Source organism: Pteronotus mesoamericanus, unplaced genomic scaffold (assembly GCF_021234165.1).
Source record: "Pteronotus mesoamericanus isolate MK-2021 breed Mesoamerican mustached bat unplaced genomic scaffold, CSHL_Meso_final contig_121, whole genome shotgun sequence".
In the NCBI taxonomy this organism is placed as follows: domain Eukaryota; kingdom Metazoa; phylum Chordata; class Mammalia; order Chiroptera; family Mormoopidae; genus Pteronotus; species Pteronotus mesoamericanus.
In genome coordinates, this window is record NW_026555046.1 from 4,148,102 (window position 1) to 4,166,424 (window position 18,323).

Sequence of the window (18,323 nt, forward strand, 5' to 3'; positions counted from 1 at the left end):
AATCAGCACTGCCAAAAAAAAAAAAAAAAAAAAAAAGCGTCCAAACATAATAAATTGTTCATAGCCTTTCTATATAACCTGCTACTCAGATTGCCTTTCCCCTTGTCCTCAGGGTGTCCATCCTAATCTAATACTGATTTAAATGAGTTAGGTTGCCAGTAATTCATGTATCTCAAAGTCAGATAGGCACTATTCTGAAAGTATTATAAGGGCTTAATTAAATCTTTCCAGAGAGAAGTACATGAATACATTGTTGATAACATGGAAAAACTAGAAACAACCTAAAATTATTGTGTTGGCCAAAAAGTTCATTCTTTTTTTCCCATACAGTTGTCTTTAACTTCATTCGAAACAATTTTGTTAGATTGTATTGTGACAGCTATCAATACCAGCATGCATTTTTTAAAAATCTTATCAAAATTATTGAATTTTTATGTAGCCATTTTAATATTGAAGATGGAAGAAAATACACATTTTCAGCATATTATGCTTTATTATTTCAAGAAAAGTAAAAATGCAGCTGAAATAAAAAAAGATTTGTGCAATGTATGGAGAAGGTGCTATGACTGATTGAACATGTTAAAAGTGGTTTGCAAATTTTCATGCTGGAGATTTCTTGCTGGATGATGCTCCATGGTGGGGTAGACCAGTTGAAGTTGATAGCAATCAAATCGAAACATTAATTGAGAACAAGCAGTGTTATACGAGGCAGGAGATAGTGTACATACTGAAGATACCCAAATCAATAAAGTTATTCGTGAAAATGAAAACTGTGTCTTAATTTACAGAAAAAAGCATACGAACTTTTTGGCCAACCCAATACAAACTAAGAGACTGAGTAAACTGTGGTATATCTAATAATGGGATATTGCACAACATTAAAGCTAGTGTAAAACCAGATTTAACATTGAATAAAATAATAGTATGGTTCCACGTCTGTGGGGGAAAGTGTATATGTGTTTACACATGCTCAGGGAGTTATGGGTACATACCAATTTGTTCATTGCAGTTATCTCCAGGTGGTGGTATGTAGTTTTTTAATTAGCTCTTTTTGCTTATCTGTATATTCTCATTTTTCTCAATGAACTTATGTATTACCTATGAATTCAAAATAACTGGTTTGGCTTTGAGATATATTACATAATATACTTGCAGATTTATTGTTAGATAAATCTGTGTCCTTATTCCACTTCAACTGAAATTATTTAAGGTTTGTCTATATTTATTTCCTTCAAGTACTCTGTTGTAGAATTGCACAAGACGAATGGTAAATCACAAGGCAAGAATAAGAATAGCAGCTGGCCTGGATAGAGAATTAGATAAGTTTGGATTAAATAACCAAGAATTGATAACTAGAGAACAATTTAATTTTCCTTTTCTCAATCAGTTAATTTGTTTGTCTTCCATTTTTAAAAGCATGCTGATCCCATTTTCAAAGAAGAATTGCTTCCAGTTACTTTGTAACCTCAAGGTCCCAGCAACTGGCTTTAAAAACACAGTAAAAAGGGGGCTCATTTTACAGTCAGCTTCCAATGATGTTTACCAAAATCTGGCTGTAGAAGACTGGATCCATGACCAGATGAACCTAGAAGGCAAGCCAGTCCTGTTCTTTTGGAGAAATTCTCCTTCTGTTGTAATTGGCAGGCATCAGAATCCTTGGCAGGAATGTAATCTGAATCTGATGAGAGAAAAAGGTGTAAAACTGGCTCGGAGAAGAAGTGGAGGAGGAACAGTTTACCATGATATGGGTAATATAAATTTGACTTTTTTCACAACCAAAAAAAAGTATGACAGGATGGAAAATCTAAAATTAATTGTGAGAGCTCTGAATGCTGTCCAACCCCAGCTGGATGTGCAGCCTACCAAAAGATTTGACCTTCTTCTTGATGGACAATTTAAAATCTCAGGAACAGCCTCTAAGATTGGCCGGACTACTGCTTATCACCATTGCACTTTGTTATGTAGTACTGATGAGACCCTCTTGTCATCTTTGCTCAAGAGCCCTTACCAAGGAATCAGGAGCAATGCCACTGCCAGCATACCTTCCTCAGTAAAAAATCTTCTGGAAAAAGACCCCACTCTGACCTGTGAAGTACTAACAAATGCTATTGCTGCAGAATATGCTGCTTATCATCAGATTGATAATCACATCGACCTGATAAACCCAGCAGATGAAACACTTTTTCCTGGAATAAATAGCAAAGCCAAAGAACTACAAACCTGGGAATGGATCTATGGCAAAACTCCAAAATTCAGTGTAAAAACTTCCTTTAATGTGTTACATGAACAGTCATACTCAGAAATTAAAGTATTCATAGATGTAAAGAACGGAAGAATTGAACTTTGTAACATTGAAGCACCAGATTATTGGTTGCCACCGGAAGTATGTGACAAATTAAATTCAAGTTTTATTGGCAGTAGGTTTTGCCCAATTGAAACTACTATGCTAGCAAATATACTACGTAGAACATGCCCAGAAGACAATGAACTATACAATAAATGGAATATTCTCTGTGAAAAAATTAAGGGAATAATGTGAATGCAAGTAAATTTCTTAATATTGGCAGGTTCAATAAGAAAATAAAAACTTTCAATGTATATGTCTCTTAAAAGGCCGTAGCCTCTTTCAGTAACTTCTCCCCATATATGTCTATCATCTATTCTTGTCCATATTTTCTACTGACCTCTAGGATGCTTTGTCTCTTTCCTCATTGATTTTAATACCTAGCATTTGTTCATATTTCAGCTTCTGCTTCTGTTACCATCTTGGGAATGTTTACCATATGGGACACTAACTTTGGAGTTAGTTCTTTTTCTTACCTCTGGGGAATACCAGCCAGGCTTCTTGCCACCCCTGATACCTTAAACTCTAAAATTCTCCCTTTTAGCTTTGATCTTATCCTCCCATCCTCTCCCACTAAATCAAGCCTTTTTTAACTTGTATAAGCCCTGAACTTTTCCTTAATCTCTTGCTTCATCTCCCTATCCTAGCTTGAATTATTTCAAATCCATTGCCCTTTCTTACCAGCATTCTCATTTGCCTCTCTCTTGACCTATCTTAGCCACCTTTTTTAAAAAAACTCCAACAATTGATTTTTTTTACTCCTATGCTCAGGTGGCAGGCAATGTGGGAAGAAAATTCACATAATTCATATTAACCCAATTCATATTTACAACTTTCAACTTATATTTTCTTCTTTCTGATGTCCCTCACATTTTTCAGAGGCATTATTCCTAAATGTTTCCACTCTTCTTCAACTCATAATTCCACTACTCTTGTCACAAACATTGATTTGTATTTTGAGAGCAGAGACCTTCAGAAATGAGCTCCTTTAGCCTCCCATGTTCTGTATTTTAACATCTCAATTCATCCAATTTCAGAAAAAGAACTCTTTTTCATTACAGTTAATCCCTCTAATTGTACCCTGGTTTTTTTGTTTGGTTGGTTTTGTTTTGGGGTTTTTTTTTTCTTTTCCATCCTGTTTGAGCCTTATACTATCAAATATTTATCTAATTTTTTTGTGTTTTCTCTCTACTTCCATGGGATCCTTACCTGTAGTAAATGAACATGTTTATGTCTCCTTTTTCTCCAAACCCTCCTGCTCAAAGTTTTATTCTTTCTTTCCATCTCTTCATTGCCAAACTTCTCTAAAGAGTAACATCACTGCCAACCATTTCCTGACTCAAGTTCATTCAGATATTCCTTTTATTCGCAGAGTACTTACTATGAGTTTATTGAGTGCCTACTAGGTGCCAGATGCTTTGCTAGTTGTTGGATATTCATGATGAGTGAAAGACACATGGTCACTGACCTCAGGAATTCAAAGTTTAGTATACTGGCTTTCAAACTTTTTAAAAACGAGTAAAATATTTTATATTGTGTACTAGCACACACACATTATATATCTAACAAGTTCAAAATACAGTGTTTATCTTTTATTTTTAAAGATTTTATTCATTTTTAGACAGAGGGGAAGGGAGAGAGAAAGGGAGAGAAACATCAGTGTGTGGTTGCCTCTCGTGCACCCTGTACTGGGGACCTGGCCTGCAACCCAGGCATGTGCCCTGACTGGGAATTGAACCAGCAACCCTTTGGTTTGCAAGCTGGTGCTCAATCCACTGAGCCAAACCAGCCAGGGCCCAATGTTTATCTTTTTTACTTATCCGATATTTTATACTCAATTTTATTTCATTTTTTAAACATGGAATTTATGACCCATTTAATAGGTCAAGATCTGAATTTAAAAAACTTAAGCCTAGTGGAGAAAATAGACAAATCAGAAAATAATTACAAAATGAGAAGAGTATGAAAGAAAAGTCCAGGTGGTTATAATAGACAATTATAGGGCCTACCTAGCTAGAGCTATCAAGGAGATGACTTTGAACCTGAGACCTGAAGAATAAGAGGAAAGCAGCCATGCAAAGTGAAGAGTATTTCAGATCTTACCAGTTATCTATTGCTACAAAACAAAGCACTTCAAAACCTGGTGGCTTAAAACAGCAATCATTTATCACCACACACTCTGTCCTCTGGCAGTGCCTGCTAGTGCTCAGGAGGTTCAAAGTATTCATTCCCTTAGAGATTGGAATATTCTGTCCTGCATGGAGGGTTGGCCAGGTGGGACCCTGGAAATCAGTAGAGGAGGTAATACAAATTCTTAAGGAGTTAAGAATGAAACAGGCCATCTATACCCTTGTCTGAAGTCCCAGATTGAGCCAGTCACTGCAGGAATGAAAGCCAAGATACTTCAGTCCAACCCCAGCACCACATATGGGCAACTAAGCTCAATCTTAGGGTGACACATTTGAGGTTGGGCAGTCCACTGATGATCTGGAGGAAGCTGACAAATCCCAGGAACAGGTACAGACTATGGGAAAGACTCAAGACAGAAAATTCAAGTCAAATGGTTATCCCAATCTGCTTTAAAGGGTCTAGTAAAAGTAATCCAGAAGCAAATGTGGTTTGGCATCATTCCTGTTGGGATCCCACCTGAAAAAATAGACCAGCCTGGGGAAAGCCTTAAAACCTGAACAACAGTTCAGACCTGGCCCTACGACCCCTAGTACCCTGCCTGCTCCAGCAGGAGCCTGAGATACAGTCCTATTTGGGGTGGGTGCCTCCCATCCCCTGGGTATGGGACACAGGCCAAGACCACCTCCAGGGGCCATTTGGGGCAATCGGGCTCCATTTGAGCTCACTGGTCTCCCAGAAATAAAAGGTGATGGTTTTGGTTGATAATGGAGCCAAGTGTACTTTGATACATGGTAACCCTCAGAAGTTTTCTGGCCCCTTCAATGCCATCAATGGTTATGGAGGGGAAACATTTAATAACCAGGAAGGTCCCTTTGACACTGCAAATTCCCCCACTAGACTAGGAAGTTTTTCTCTTTCCAATACCACATAGCATATTGGGCATTGATATCCTACTAAGTCAAACTCTGCAAACCTCTGTTTGTGAATTCAGCCTTTGGGTCAGAGTTAAACCAGTGCTGAGGGGGAAGGCCAACTGAGAACCAGTAAGTCTACTGCTCCCACCAACAATGGTAACTGTCAAACATAGAGTGCTGGGGTCAAGGTTAAGGAGCTAGAACCTATCTGAGAATTGCACCAAGTGGGTATGGTACACTTCCACATAGTGCTCTCAACAGCTTAGTATGGGCTCCAAGTGAGTGTTCTAAAGAAGCCTTGGTTTGTGTGGACACTACATCTGGCTTAACCCAATTTTTCCCTTGTCACCACACAAACTGGACTGCTACCATTAGGGGATTAGAGAAGCTGAATACCATGTACAGAGACAGTGATTGGGGTCACATTTCAATGGTCACGATGTGCAAGATTGGACAAAAGAACATGACACTGAGTGGAAGTTTCATGTACTCTATAACCCACAGGCAGCAGGGCTGTAGATGGAAGAATGGAATATTAAAGGTGCAGATGAAATTACTAACAGGTAAAACCAACTTGGTTGGGTGGACTAAAGTGCTGCATTAACCAGTAGAGCCTGCTGCCCCATATGCCAGACTGTGGAACCCTGAGTTGAAGTGTGAATGGGTGGTGAAGAAAGAGGAAAAAAGCTGTATTTCAAGAAGCTTGTTTATGAAGAGCAGACAGGATAGTTACCTGCATGAGATGTGTGTACTGCAGGAACAATGTAGTGGAGAAGAGAGACTGCTCAATGGATGAAATCCTTGGTGAGGCTAAAGGTGAGGTCAAGTTAACTTGCTGAAAATGTCACTAGCGTTTATGTATTAGGCCTGATAACCCTTTTTCTACATGTTATAAATTTGAACTCATGTTTTTAATTTTTTATGGTTCCCTTTACTCGTTTTAAGTATTTACAAAATTATCAAATCTTTTTGCCCTTTCCTTGATAATTCCTGGTTCTTGCTTTGTGCTTAATATACTTAGTGGATTTCTTAAATTGATTTTTCATTTAATTAGCACTTTAATCCAGTTAGAGCAATTTTTCTAGGCAGAGTAGAGATCTAATGTTATTTTTTCCATTTATTGAATAGTATATTCTTTCCCCACTAATGAAAGACAACTTCATTATATATTCATTTTCTCAGATGTGTTATCAGACTCCCACTGATTTGTCCATTCTTATGCCCAGATATTTTTTAAAAAATTTTTGTAGCATTATGTCTTTATAGCTTGTCAAACAAGTCTCCTAGTGTAGTCACTTTTGACATTTAATTTATAAATTAACTTAGGGAGAATTGACATCTTACTAAGACTTTCCACTCAGGAATATAATTTGTCTTTCCTTTTACATCCTTTCCTAAAGGTTGTTTTTTTAAATACAGTTCTTGCGTATTACTTGATATGTTTAATAGATAAACACATCTGGTATTCTTCTGGGAGTCTAATAGGATCTGGGAGTAGAACTTCAAATATAGCATTGTCTGTAGTCTCTCTTCCCTAAATATTCTTTCTGAGGCAGGGTTTCTATGAGAGTTGAATAAAAGTTAATTTCACAGGGTTGTGGATTCCTGATTCTCTAGTGACAGATCCATTTGTTCTAGAAATCAGAGTTTTTATTTTAACATGTAAGTAAGACGATCTAATACATATTCTCACCTAAAGGAAAAGTCACTCCCACATAACAATGGGTACCTGGCAAAATAAGCCAACATCTGCTGCAGAAAGGAACTTTGTATCAGGTCCAATATTTGTGCAAGTGCTCTCCTGAGACCCCTAATTTCCACTGTAGACAGACTGAGCCTCTTTGAAAGGGATGAAAATGCTCAATTATTTACTTTGAGCCTCTCCATAAATATCCAGTTCAGGCACTCCCAAAGAACTTTGTTCTGTGCATGCACTGGTCGCTACCAGCCAGTGGCAGTAAACTGGAAAGCAAAAAACTCTGCTCTGCACCTAGGAAAAGAATGAAGTCCTACATAAGACATACCCCAGTAGCAGTTCTAGGAGCCGCATTCTTCACTACTGTATGCTTCCTTGATGCATCAAGCTCCCTCCCTTTCTCCTTTCTCTCCATCTTGTTTTCAGTAAATCTCTTTTGAATCTGTTTCATCTCCTCTTGATTTCTATCTTTTACCTTCACTTGTGACACATATAATAAAGGCCTGCAAAACTAGTTCGAGTATTTTCAGGTTCAGCATTATCAGCACCTTGACAAAACATCAGGAACTTTTCTGGAAGCTCTTCTTGTTTGTCCACAAAATCAAAACATAAACCTGGTGTCTAAAGCCACCCAGGACTACTCTGCTTAACCTTAGTCCCATGGCTTCCTTCCAGCTGGTTTTGGTCTTCTACACTATTTAATTTTGAATTTAACCTTTGATCTTTCCCTGATGTGGTGTTTATATGTGCACTCTCCAATAGCAGTACTTCTATTTATTTATATCTACAGACTCTGGCCTGGCTTATTCTTTATGGTTCTGGACTGTTCACTACCTCCACCTGTATCCACTCTCCCAGTCCAACTCCATGAAACCTAGTCTTTGTCCCCAACCAGCCACCTGGTATCTGGATGAATGAGCTTACCCAGAATAGTTAATTCTAAACTGCAAAGCTTTGCATTTGTGCCAGTCAAGTTTGAATGAGCTGCAAAATGCATCAGATAACTAAATAGGTTGATTTGCCTGTATGGAGTTGGGTCATATTGGAAAACGATGTTGGTAAATGTCTGCCAAAGACATTTAATTGTAACAAAATTCACATTGTATTTTTTCCCCCCTGGATATTAGACCCACAAGCCCATCTGTCTCCTAAGACAGAGGTCCCCCAATCCCCAGGCCCAGTACCAGTCCACGGCTTGTTAGGAACGGGTCACAGGAAGCAAAGCTCACAACCTGAACTCCGCCTCTGGTCCCATCCCCCACCCCACCTTCACGAAACGGGTTGGTGGTGCCAAAAACGTTGGGCACCACTGTCTTAAGAGTACTCACTCTTATCCATAATTTTTTCACCTGAACTCTTAAATTTCCAGGGGCAATATTAACATCCAATTCGTCTTTATAATAGGTGCTCATTATTTGTTGATTCACTCTCCAACAACCAAGTAAGAGAAAAGCTGGTAAAATGTTTAAATTTACCATATGACTTAATACACTGTAAATCTAAGTAATGTATTTACAAAAATATTTAGGATTGGTCACGTAACTGAACAATGGATCCATAAATTAGTAGAAATATACAAGTTTATTGTTAAATTCACATATTATAGGAATGATCTGTCCAAAGTTAAGAAAATACAATATTCACTCAAAATAGAAATATACAGTGTAAATTATGCTACTACCCATCATATTTTTTTTGTGTGCTTGTTATGAAAAATGTCCACTGTTGTTTCATGACATGGTCTTAAATCAAAATCACAATATCCAAGGGAGAAACGACTCTGAGAAGAGAAGAGGTTTTTTTCAGCAAAAAGGACCAAAGCCATGTTGTTAAAATGATACAATAATAGTGCTGCCCACTCATATGGCTATATCCTACCTGTGGTTTCTTAAAATAATCCAGTCCCCTTCCAATCTTAATCATCCATCCATTGTTGAACCTATTGAAATTAGTATATAGTATTATATTCCAGTCAGTTATATATCAGACAATTATCAAAGCTGTAGAGTATGAAGTATCAGAAAATCCTCCCTAAGAGAAAATCATTTCCTCCAGTAGCATGAGTTGAACCACACCTGGAGGTAACTCATGGGCTGTGTCTACAACAAAGCAAAAGGTCTACAGAAACCATGGGTTGATTTAATTAGCTGATAGAGTTTAACAATTACATTAAAACTTACTCTTAAACTTCAACTTGCTGATAAAACTTTCCTGGTTTGTCAACATGTGGTTTCAAAGTATAGTCAGGCGGCCTGTGGGGGTGTTTCAGGGGTTGTCCTACATAGCAATGGGGGAAGTAAACATGAAGAGCTCTGGATCCTGACCTCTGCTTCAGCCACAGCAGCTGCATTTTCATCAGTTTTGCATTTAGGTGGTGCTTAAGTTTTTACTAAAACTGAGGGTGCCATTGCTATAACCATATGAAAGCTACTATGCCAAACAGGGGAAACATATCACTAAAAAACCTGCATATACCATTTCCTCATAGACACAGCATACTGTCACACCTACTAGAATATTTTATAAACTGTAAGAAGTAAAGCCACATTAAATATCAGTATCACCAGAAAAGGAAATAAATTTTCCCAATACCATAATACAATATGTATAGTTGAACAGACAGAAAGGAACTTTCTCTTTTCACATGCCACAGAATATGTAAATTTTATTCCTTTAGGAAATATGAAACACAGGAAAAATAAGATTTTTTTCCTTCAAAGGTGAAAAGATACTATAAGCTTTATTTAAAAACTTTTATATTTAAGTTAAATATTTATATGCAAATATATAAAACTTAAGAAATAAAAATAAGTATTTTTCAACTGCATGAAAGTTAAAATATTACTATACACTAACCTAATTTCTCGGTCATGTATTGAAGAAGAGTATTCTAATTCCAACAGCACTCCATGATTCCTGAGTGACTCTTTTATTTCTTTCAGACCACTAATTTGTTGTTCTTTCCCACTGCCCTGTTAATAGAGGGAAAAAACAATTTTCTGCCTCAGTTATTAATATTTTAAATTATCCCTGAGCTATGCAATGCATATCATAGGTGAATTAAAATGGAAAGATTCTATACTAATTTCAATGTCTATTAGTCTCAAAGAAGCAACCAAAGAATATGAAGTGGTTTATGAGCAATTGTTTTTATCAAAAGATTAACTGTTTTTTCTAATGTAGATATAACATAACTCTGTCCTATCTCCTACAATGTATTTAGTAATGCTGTTTAGTTATTCAGATGGGGCTGACTTGTTCTCAAATTAATCCTAGAAATTTGAATTATTAGAAGCATTCCTATATAAGTCAAAATCAAGAGAGAGAGATGCTCATTATCATGCTATGATCCCCCAGAATGTCAATGCAATCAAGAAAAAGAGTTGCAGGTAATAACTGGTAGAAAATAAGTGACATAAAATTGTCAATAGTGCAGACAGTGTGACTGCCTCCTAGAACATCCAAGAGACTAAGTTGACCAAGTATTCGAATAAGAGTTTAGCAAAGTGGCCAAATTCAAGGTATAAGTACTAAAATCAACAGCATTTTCTCAAGGTGTTTTATTCCCATTATTAGATAATAAGTTCACCCCAAGGAAATACCTCTAGCTGAAGCATTATGTCCCATTTTCCTTGCTTCAGCTGCATCTTATAGCTGAATAAAATGAAGTTAGGAAAGAGTAAATGCCTTCAGATACCTACTTCATCCAGGGAGGTGAGAAGATGAATCGTTTTTACTTTACATGGTCTCTTAATAAGCATCTCACAAAAGCGAAGAAAGTTATACAGCTGAAAGATATTAGGATGGGTTACTACTAACTCATACATTTTAAATAACAGTTCATCACATGTTAGTTTGTTTCACTTACCTGATGAGTGTGTCTAATATAAGGATCTTCTACCCAAACTTCTCTAACTGTCTCATTAAGGTATTCTTGAAAAAGTGACTCGTAACTGAAACCTGTTGCATTCTCCTCTATTTTAATTTGTTTGTGATATTTCCCATCTACAAAACACAAGCTTTAATTAAAAAAAAAATCCAGTGGCAACTTTTCTTTTTATACATATTATATTGATAGATAGTGATTAATCAAGATCAGATACAAATTAATTTTTTTAACTGCTCCACTCAGTAAACATTTGTGAATGGCTGCTGTATACAAGGCACATGGCAAGATGCTACCTATACAGAGGTAAATAAAGCAAACCATTCCATGAGTGACTTCTGCCTTAATGGAAAGTAGGAAAGTCCAGAGATTTCTTGGAACAGTTTCTTGAGCTGATTCCTAGAAACCAGGCATTTTATTCAAGAGAGGACTATACATATTCAAGAGAGGATATCTGATATTCTTGTCACCATGGGTAGAACTACAAATTATAATTCAGTGGCTATCTGGTCCTTCTTTTAAGATTTAAGCCTTTGATGTTCTGCAATATAATAGCTAACATGAGTATTAAATACATAAATGCAGTATGATATGGAATTTAGAAGTCTTAGAACTTGCAGGGAGTGTTTTAAGCAGAAATTGATAGTACTTTTCAATAATCCAAGCCAAGACCAGAGTGCCAGAAGATTAGTAGGATAGTTCAAGAAGGTTTGTTCATTCAAAATGAATAATTCTTGGAAAGGTTATCAATCCAAGATCTTTAAGATTTTTTAAAAATATAACCCCTAATGTGTAGTTCGTAACTTATATGTTAGTTGCACTTTCAAACTGTTTAAAAACCAGTAATTTGGATTTTGTTTCTAATATTTCCACACATACAATGTTAGCAACCATGCATCCCTTTTGAAGCCAGTTAAGCCATATAGGTTAATTCAACCCGAAGTATTCAAACCACAATGCTGATGTTACTATGTTTCATCAATGTTTTAGAGAGAAATTTCATTGTATATTTCAGTTTGGGATTAAGGAAAGAATTTTATTCCCACTCAACAGAGGAGCTCAGAGGGGTTCCCAGGGTATGGGCTGGTACAGAATACTAGGAAGAGGTGAGGAGAGGGCTGTAGTCAGGAGAGCAAGAAAGAGCAGCTGGGAGGTGGAGGCACTGGCTTATTAGGGCTGTAGTTCCTTTGTCTGCAGAAAGCAGCTACAGTGTGCACTTCAGGCAACTGTGGCAATGGACACTTATATTTGCCTGTAAACTGGATGCTCATAAAGAGAGAACTAATAATAAGAGGAAACAATATCACTGCATCTCTAATCATTAGGAATACTTCCAAAATGTTTTGATTCACAACAAAACCCCAAAGAAGTCCCAGGAGTTTCTTTAGATACTATAGTATTTTGGTCATTTTATAGAGAGAAATACAAATTAAATACAGGATTCATGTTCAGTATTCCTGTGCAGTGTTAACTTAAATTGGGTGTACACATAAACTTCATGGGGATCTGTGAATTTCTTAAAACAGCAGGTGAAGGTCTGCAGAATTTTTAGCTTTCCTCAGATTCTCAAGAGGGTGTCTGACTACCACCTCACTCCCCACTCATTTCCCCCTGCCCCCCCCAAAAAATAATAGCTTCTGTACAAGAGAGCAGAAATGCAGAGTAAACCTGTCAGCTCCAGGGATAAATGATCTAGACCTCACAGAGTTCCAAAGGCAGAGGCAGAAACACTAAGTGAAATGGGCTTTGTCAATAGTGTATGAACACATTCTCTAAAACAGCCACTTTACCTTCTTTTTCTTGATCCAAGTATTTCTTTATGTTTTCTGCTCTATCCATGTAGCCAGAAATTTTTTCTCTGAGATTACATTTCTTTGTATCATCTTTGGTGCCTACAAATTAAAAAATATATTCCCAAATTTCAAAACTGTTTTTCTACTTAGTATAGGCATTATTTCCAGCTTCCCAAGTCTTCCACACATTTCCTATCCCTTAACCGGTTTGCTTCAGGCCCCAAAACACACAATTTTCACTTGATCATTGATGCATTAAACATCTAAAGCAGCTTTATTTCGGAGGGGGGAACTCTGACACTGTGGCTCTCTGCTGGATACACCAAATGTGGTAAGGTGGCTTATTACATGTTAAACCTGAGTCTGAGCACTAATTTGCCCGAATCACCCACAGGTTTGAAATCTTAGCATAATCAAAAGAGAGCTACAATATCTAGCTTTCTTCCACAAAACCAACTTCTCTTCCAGATTTCTCCATTATAGTTTATGCTCATTTTCCTAGCCACCCCAAAATGTAAGGTAATTTTGAATACACATTATCAATAAAATCTTACCTCAAAGTCTCAACCCCAATCAGTTACCAAATCACTTCTGGTTCCTTCTTTTTTAAAACACTCAGTTTCTTAAACATTTTATTTTGAACTAATTGTGTATTTATAGAAAATTGCAAAAATAGAACAGACTCCTTTCACCCATATTACCCTAATATTAATATAGCACATAATCATAGTACAATGATCAGAGTTAGGAAATTAAAATTCATACAACACTATTAAGTCATCTATAAACCTATTTCCCCAATTTTTTCACTAAAAAAGTTTGTTTTCTGGTCCAGGATCCCACTTGGCATTTAATTGTTACATCTCATCCTTTGTGTCCTCCAATTTGTAATACACTTCAAATTGTGTTAGAAATTTGTAATACAATTTGAAATGTATTAGTTCCTTGGTCTATATTGGGTATTGGAGCACACTGTGGGTGGCCTTGACTGGTAGAGATTTTAATTAACTCATTCCATAGACAAAGAGAAACCATTTAAAGTTTTTAACAAAGCAATGACATAATTAAAGTTGCATCTCAGGGCTTTTCTTTCTTAGGAATATGTTCTTTTCCCAAATATTTGCATGGCCTACTCCCTCTCCTTTTCAGTCTTTAAACAAGTGTCACCTTCTTTGTGAGGCCTTCCTGTAATAGTTCCTTAGTCTCTCTCTGCCTTTTATGACTTTGTCCTTTAGGAAGAAGAGTGGTTATTTTGTGGAATGTCTCTCATTTTGGGCTATTGATGTTTCCTCACGATTAGATCAAAGTTATGCTTTTTTGGCAAAAAAATCACAGAAGTGTTATGCCCTTCTCAGCGGGTACATGATGTCAGTGTGTCTTATTACTGGTGATGTTAACTCTGATTACTTGGTTAAGGGGGAGTACATGAATCTCTCTGCTGTAAAGTCACTTATTTTCTCCTTCATAATTAAGTATCTTGTGGAAAGACATCCTATTTCTCATCACTCTTTTACCCATTAATTTTAGCCTCCTTTGATGGTCCTTGCCAATACCAAGTATGACTGCTGTTTGCCAAATGGTGATTTTTCCATTGCCATCATTCCTATTAATTAATTGGAATTCTACTATAAGGAAGAACTGTTCCTTCTCCCCTTCTGTTTATTTATTCAATTACTAATTTATATCAATATGGATTCATGGGTATTTATTTTATTCTATGGGTAATCCAATACTACCATTATGTTCTTGCTTAAATATTATCAGATTTGGCTTTGAGGGCTTTTTAATGTTGGCTCCTGTATTCTTTCAACATGCCCCCATCATTTTTTGAGCACCTCGTTACTTCCTGGTACAAAATGTTTTAAACTCATCTTGCATTTTCCCTGCCTCAGCTCTGGAAGGAAACATTTTTCCAAGGAGCCCTGGTTCCTTTTATTGGAGAATGGTATCAAGAAATCAACTTCTGGGTGCTAAGTGTGTTCATTGCTACTAGGAAAAGTCCTATCACTACATCTAGACTCTTTCAGTCAACACAGCTAGAAAGTATACGTAGGTTCACTAACATACACATACAGGCTTACTCCAGAGATAGTGCAGCTTCAGTTCCAGGCCACTGCAATAAAGTGATTTTTGCAATAAAGTGAGTCACACGAATTTTTTGGTCATGTGCCAATTTCAAAAATTCAATATCCGTACTGTCTCCTCCTTTTCCTAATATTGGCATCATCTCCCTGATTCATTCAGGCCCCTAATCACCTCTCATTTTGATTCCTGCAGGAGTACCTTAATTGGTTTGCTTGACTTTATTCTCTTCAGTTTAATGTGTCTCCTACAAATCTTCCCATATTCACTGATTACTCAAGAAATAATTATTGAAAATTTACTATGTTCCAGGTGTTGTTCTAAGCACTGGGGGTATAGTAGTTAATAAAACAGACACAATTCTCCCCTATCATTCAGATGTGAGGAAAGACAACAATTGAATTTGTAAAACATGTATGTTAGATGGTGATAAGTGGTATTAAAGAAAATAAAGGAAGGACAAGGGAGTCGGGGGTGGGGTTGTGATATTACCCTAGAGGTCAGGGAAGGCCTCACAAAGTAGATATTTGTGTGAACACTGAAAAGGAGAGGGAGTAGGCCATGCAAATATTTGGGAGAAGAGCATATTCATAAGAGAGAAAAGCCCTGATTAATTTATTTATTTTTCCAAATACATTTGTGTCCACCTTCCCCCCACCACTTTCCCCTGCCCCCCTCTCCTCTCCCTCCCTCAATCCTTCCCCTCTTTGGCTTTGTCCACAAGTCCTTGCTATATGTTCCTTGACTTGCCCCTTCCCTCCCTCCTTCCCTATTCTCTTTGTTGGTTTCTTTTTCATTCAGTGTTGCTGGTCTTATTTTCCTTGCATCTTTGTTTTGTTGGTTAGGTTCCACTTATAGGTGAGATCATATGGTATTTGCCTTTTGCCCCCTGGGTTATTTCACTTAGCATAATGCTCTCCAGTTCCATCCATGCTGTCGCGAAGTGTAGTAGTTCTTTATTTCTTCCTGCTGCGTAGTATTCCATTGTGTAAATGTACCATAACTTTTTGATCCAGTCACTTACTGATGGGCATTTAGGTTGCTTCCAACACTTGGCTATTGTAAATTGTGCTGCTATGAACATTGGGGTGCACAGGTTTTTTGTATTGGTGTTTTGGGATTCTTAGGGTATAGTCCCAGCAGGGGAATCACTGGATCAAAAGGCAGTGATTAAAAAAAAAGAAATAAAAATAAGATGGCAAGTATTCTACTTTTCTTTTTAATAAAGGATGTTTTTAAAAAATAAAAAAAAATAATTAAAAAAAAAAAGAAAAGCCCTGAGATGCAACTTTAATTACATCATTGTTTTGTTAAAAACTTTAAATGGTTTCTCCTTGTCTATGAAATGAATTAAAATCTCTACCAGTCAAGGCCACCCACAGTGTGCTCCAAGACCCAATCCACCTTTAATCTTTACTTCTCACTCTTCCCCTATAGACATATGCCAAACTAAAGTGTTCCACTTATTTGGACAAACAGTACAAACAGAATTTGAACACTATTAACTGAATTTCTGATTTCTGAAATTCTAGTTATTCCTCCAAAGGTCCTATAACAAAAATGCCACATCCACCTTTCCACTCCCAAATGACTTTTAACTGTTTAAATCCTAACTGCCCTTGTCCCTAGTTCTTTCCTGGCACTTATGCCCTGTATTTGAGTTATTGTCCATCTGTACCTTAGCCTGTAAAATCACATCACTGTCTCTGTAATCTCTACATGATCAGTGGAGCACACTGGAGCAGTAATTCCTGTGATTCTGCTTCAGATTCCTAAAGCGCCAGGACTTCAGCAGCCTTCCACCTGACCAACAGTGTACACCATCTCTTTTTGGGAGTCAGTACACCAGAGTCTTTAAAGCTTTGGCTTCCAATTGTGAGTCTACCAACTGTAGCAGAATTGGAAAGCAAAATTTATTTTTTTACGTTATGAGGATAATATCATCTCCCAGCACAACTTAAAGATGAAATGAGATCATGCTTTTAATGTGTTCTGCACAGTGCCTAGCCATTAGCACTCATAAATGATAATACTCTTATTGTTATCATTCTCGTCATTAAATGGGCCCCAAGCAAGGCAGTTTTATAGTTGAGAGAAACGCCAAACATTAAAGAGGGCCCTCTGCTGTCTCAAAACTCCTGTAACACTTACATTATAAACACAGGTTAAAAGGCACACAGGAGGGGAGATCTGAGGCCAGACTCTGGGCTCCAGGGTGAGGGAAGCAGAGGCTGGTCTACATCAGTTTAAAACATTTACTGGGTGTACTAAGTACCAGAGATTGTCCTGGTATGAGGGTTATTTGGATACTTCACGACACTGAATAATTATGTAACAAAGTCTCACTGTCCCCACCCACAATCTATTTAGCATTTCTCACACCGAATATCAATAAACCTATTTCTTACGAAAAAACTTTTTTCTTCTATCACTATATGATTTTATTTTTGTTTACTTTTAATTAAACTGTTTAAACAGAAAAAATTAACAGTGTAATCAACTTCCTTATTACCCAGCACCTAGATTTAAAAATTGTTAGCATTTTTGCCACATTTGCTTCCATGTTTCTTCCTGAAGTACTTCAGTCTGCACTCAATCTCTAAAAATTAAAGAGTTTTTAAAAAATAAAAATTAAATAAGTTTTCTAAGAAACCCTACTGCCTAACAAAGCTAATAATTTTAATATTCCTAGATCCACATTCTAACTTTCCAAATTGATTTAAAAATGTCTTCTAGCCCTGGCCAGTGTGGCTCAGTTGGTTGGAGCGCCGACCTGTGTTCTAAATGTTGCTGTTTCGATTCCCCGTCAGCGCTTAAGCCTAGGTTGCTGGTTTGGTGCCCCGCCCAGGCACCACGATCCCCGGTCTGGGCGGCCCCGGAGTCTACCAATCCTTCTCTCTCTCCTGGATGTTTCTCTCTCTCTAAAAGCAATAGAAATAAAATGTCCTGGGTGAGGACAAAAATTTTTTTTAATGTATTCTACAGTTCGTTCAAACACAAGTCCTACCAAGGCTTATATAGTCTATTTGGTTATATCTCTTAAAACTCTATAGTAGTATCGCCAACCCCCGTTTCTTGATGACATCAATCTATTAAAGATATAAAAGAATCAGTACATTATACCTGTAAAATGTATCACCTTCTGTATTTGACTGCTTCCTCGCTGTGCACAAAAGTCATTAACTCTTACACTGCGTCCGCGACACAGCGGGATCCCGAGCCTTTTCCTGTAATCCTCCCTCCTGTGTTCATTACTCACCTTTTAAAACCTGCAAGAGCAGGTCAATCCCCTCCTGGTAACACACCAAAGCCTGCTGGTATCGGGACTCGGAATCTAGCTCCACTGCTCGTTTTAGCACAGTGGCTGCAGCTACGCTCTCGGAACCCAGCCTCGACCCAGACTTGGCCATAACTCTGGAAACTCCTCTTCCACTTCAAACCCAGGCAGTGTTGGACTGCTCTGCCGCGCTTCCGGGAG

The 18,323-nt window shown here is 37.3% G+C and overlaps 1 protein-coding gene across 2 annotated transcripts; it reads right to left on the bottom strand.

Moving 5' to 3' along the window:
- Positions 1–1,387: 1,387 nt before the first annotated feature.
- On the bottom strand, positions 1,388–18,318 carry MITD1 (microtubule interacting and trafficking domain containing 1). Of its 2 annotated transcripts, none has more exons than XM_054586289.1 (7): positions 18,105–18,318; positions 12,761–12,862; positions 10,953–11,089; positions 10,786–10,872; positions 9,941–10,056; positions 8,963–9,023; positions 1,388–1,678 (listed from the first exon to the last, which is right to left on the bottom strand). In XM_054586289.1, the coding sequence occupies exons 1-7, from the start codon at positions 18,253–18,255 to the stop codon at positions 1,586–1,588; spliced, it is 747 nt and encodes a 248-aa protein (XP_054442264.1). In that variant the 5' UTR covers positions 18,256–18,318; the 3' UTR covers positions 1,388–1,585. The 2 variants fall into 2 exon arrangements, with proteins under 2 accessions (XP_054442264.1, XP_054442263.1); XM_054586288.1 differs by lacking the exon at positions 1,388–1,678 and adding an exon at positions 8,705–8,864.
- Positions 18,319–18,323: the final 5 nt, after the last annotated feature.

What these genes read in the sequence shown, in the direction of transcription:
- MITD1 (XM_054586288.1), bottom strand. Translation starts at nt 18,255, where the DNA reads ATGGCCAAGTCTGGGTCGAGGCTGGGTTCCGAGAGCGTAGCTGCAGCC. An exon ending in GCTCTTGCAGGTTTTAAAAG is followed by an intron (nt 12,863 to 18,104) that starts GTGAGTAATGAA and finishes TTTAATTTGTAG; the next exon opens with GCACCAAAGATGATACAAAG. An exon ending in ATTATTTTAAGAAACCACAG is followed by an intron (nt 8,865 to 8,962) that starts GTAGGATATAGC and finishes TTCTCTTCTCAG; the next exon opens with AGTCGTTTCTCCCTTGGATA.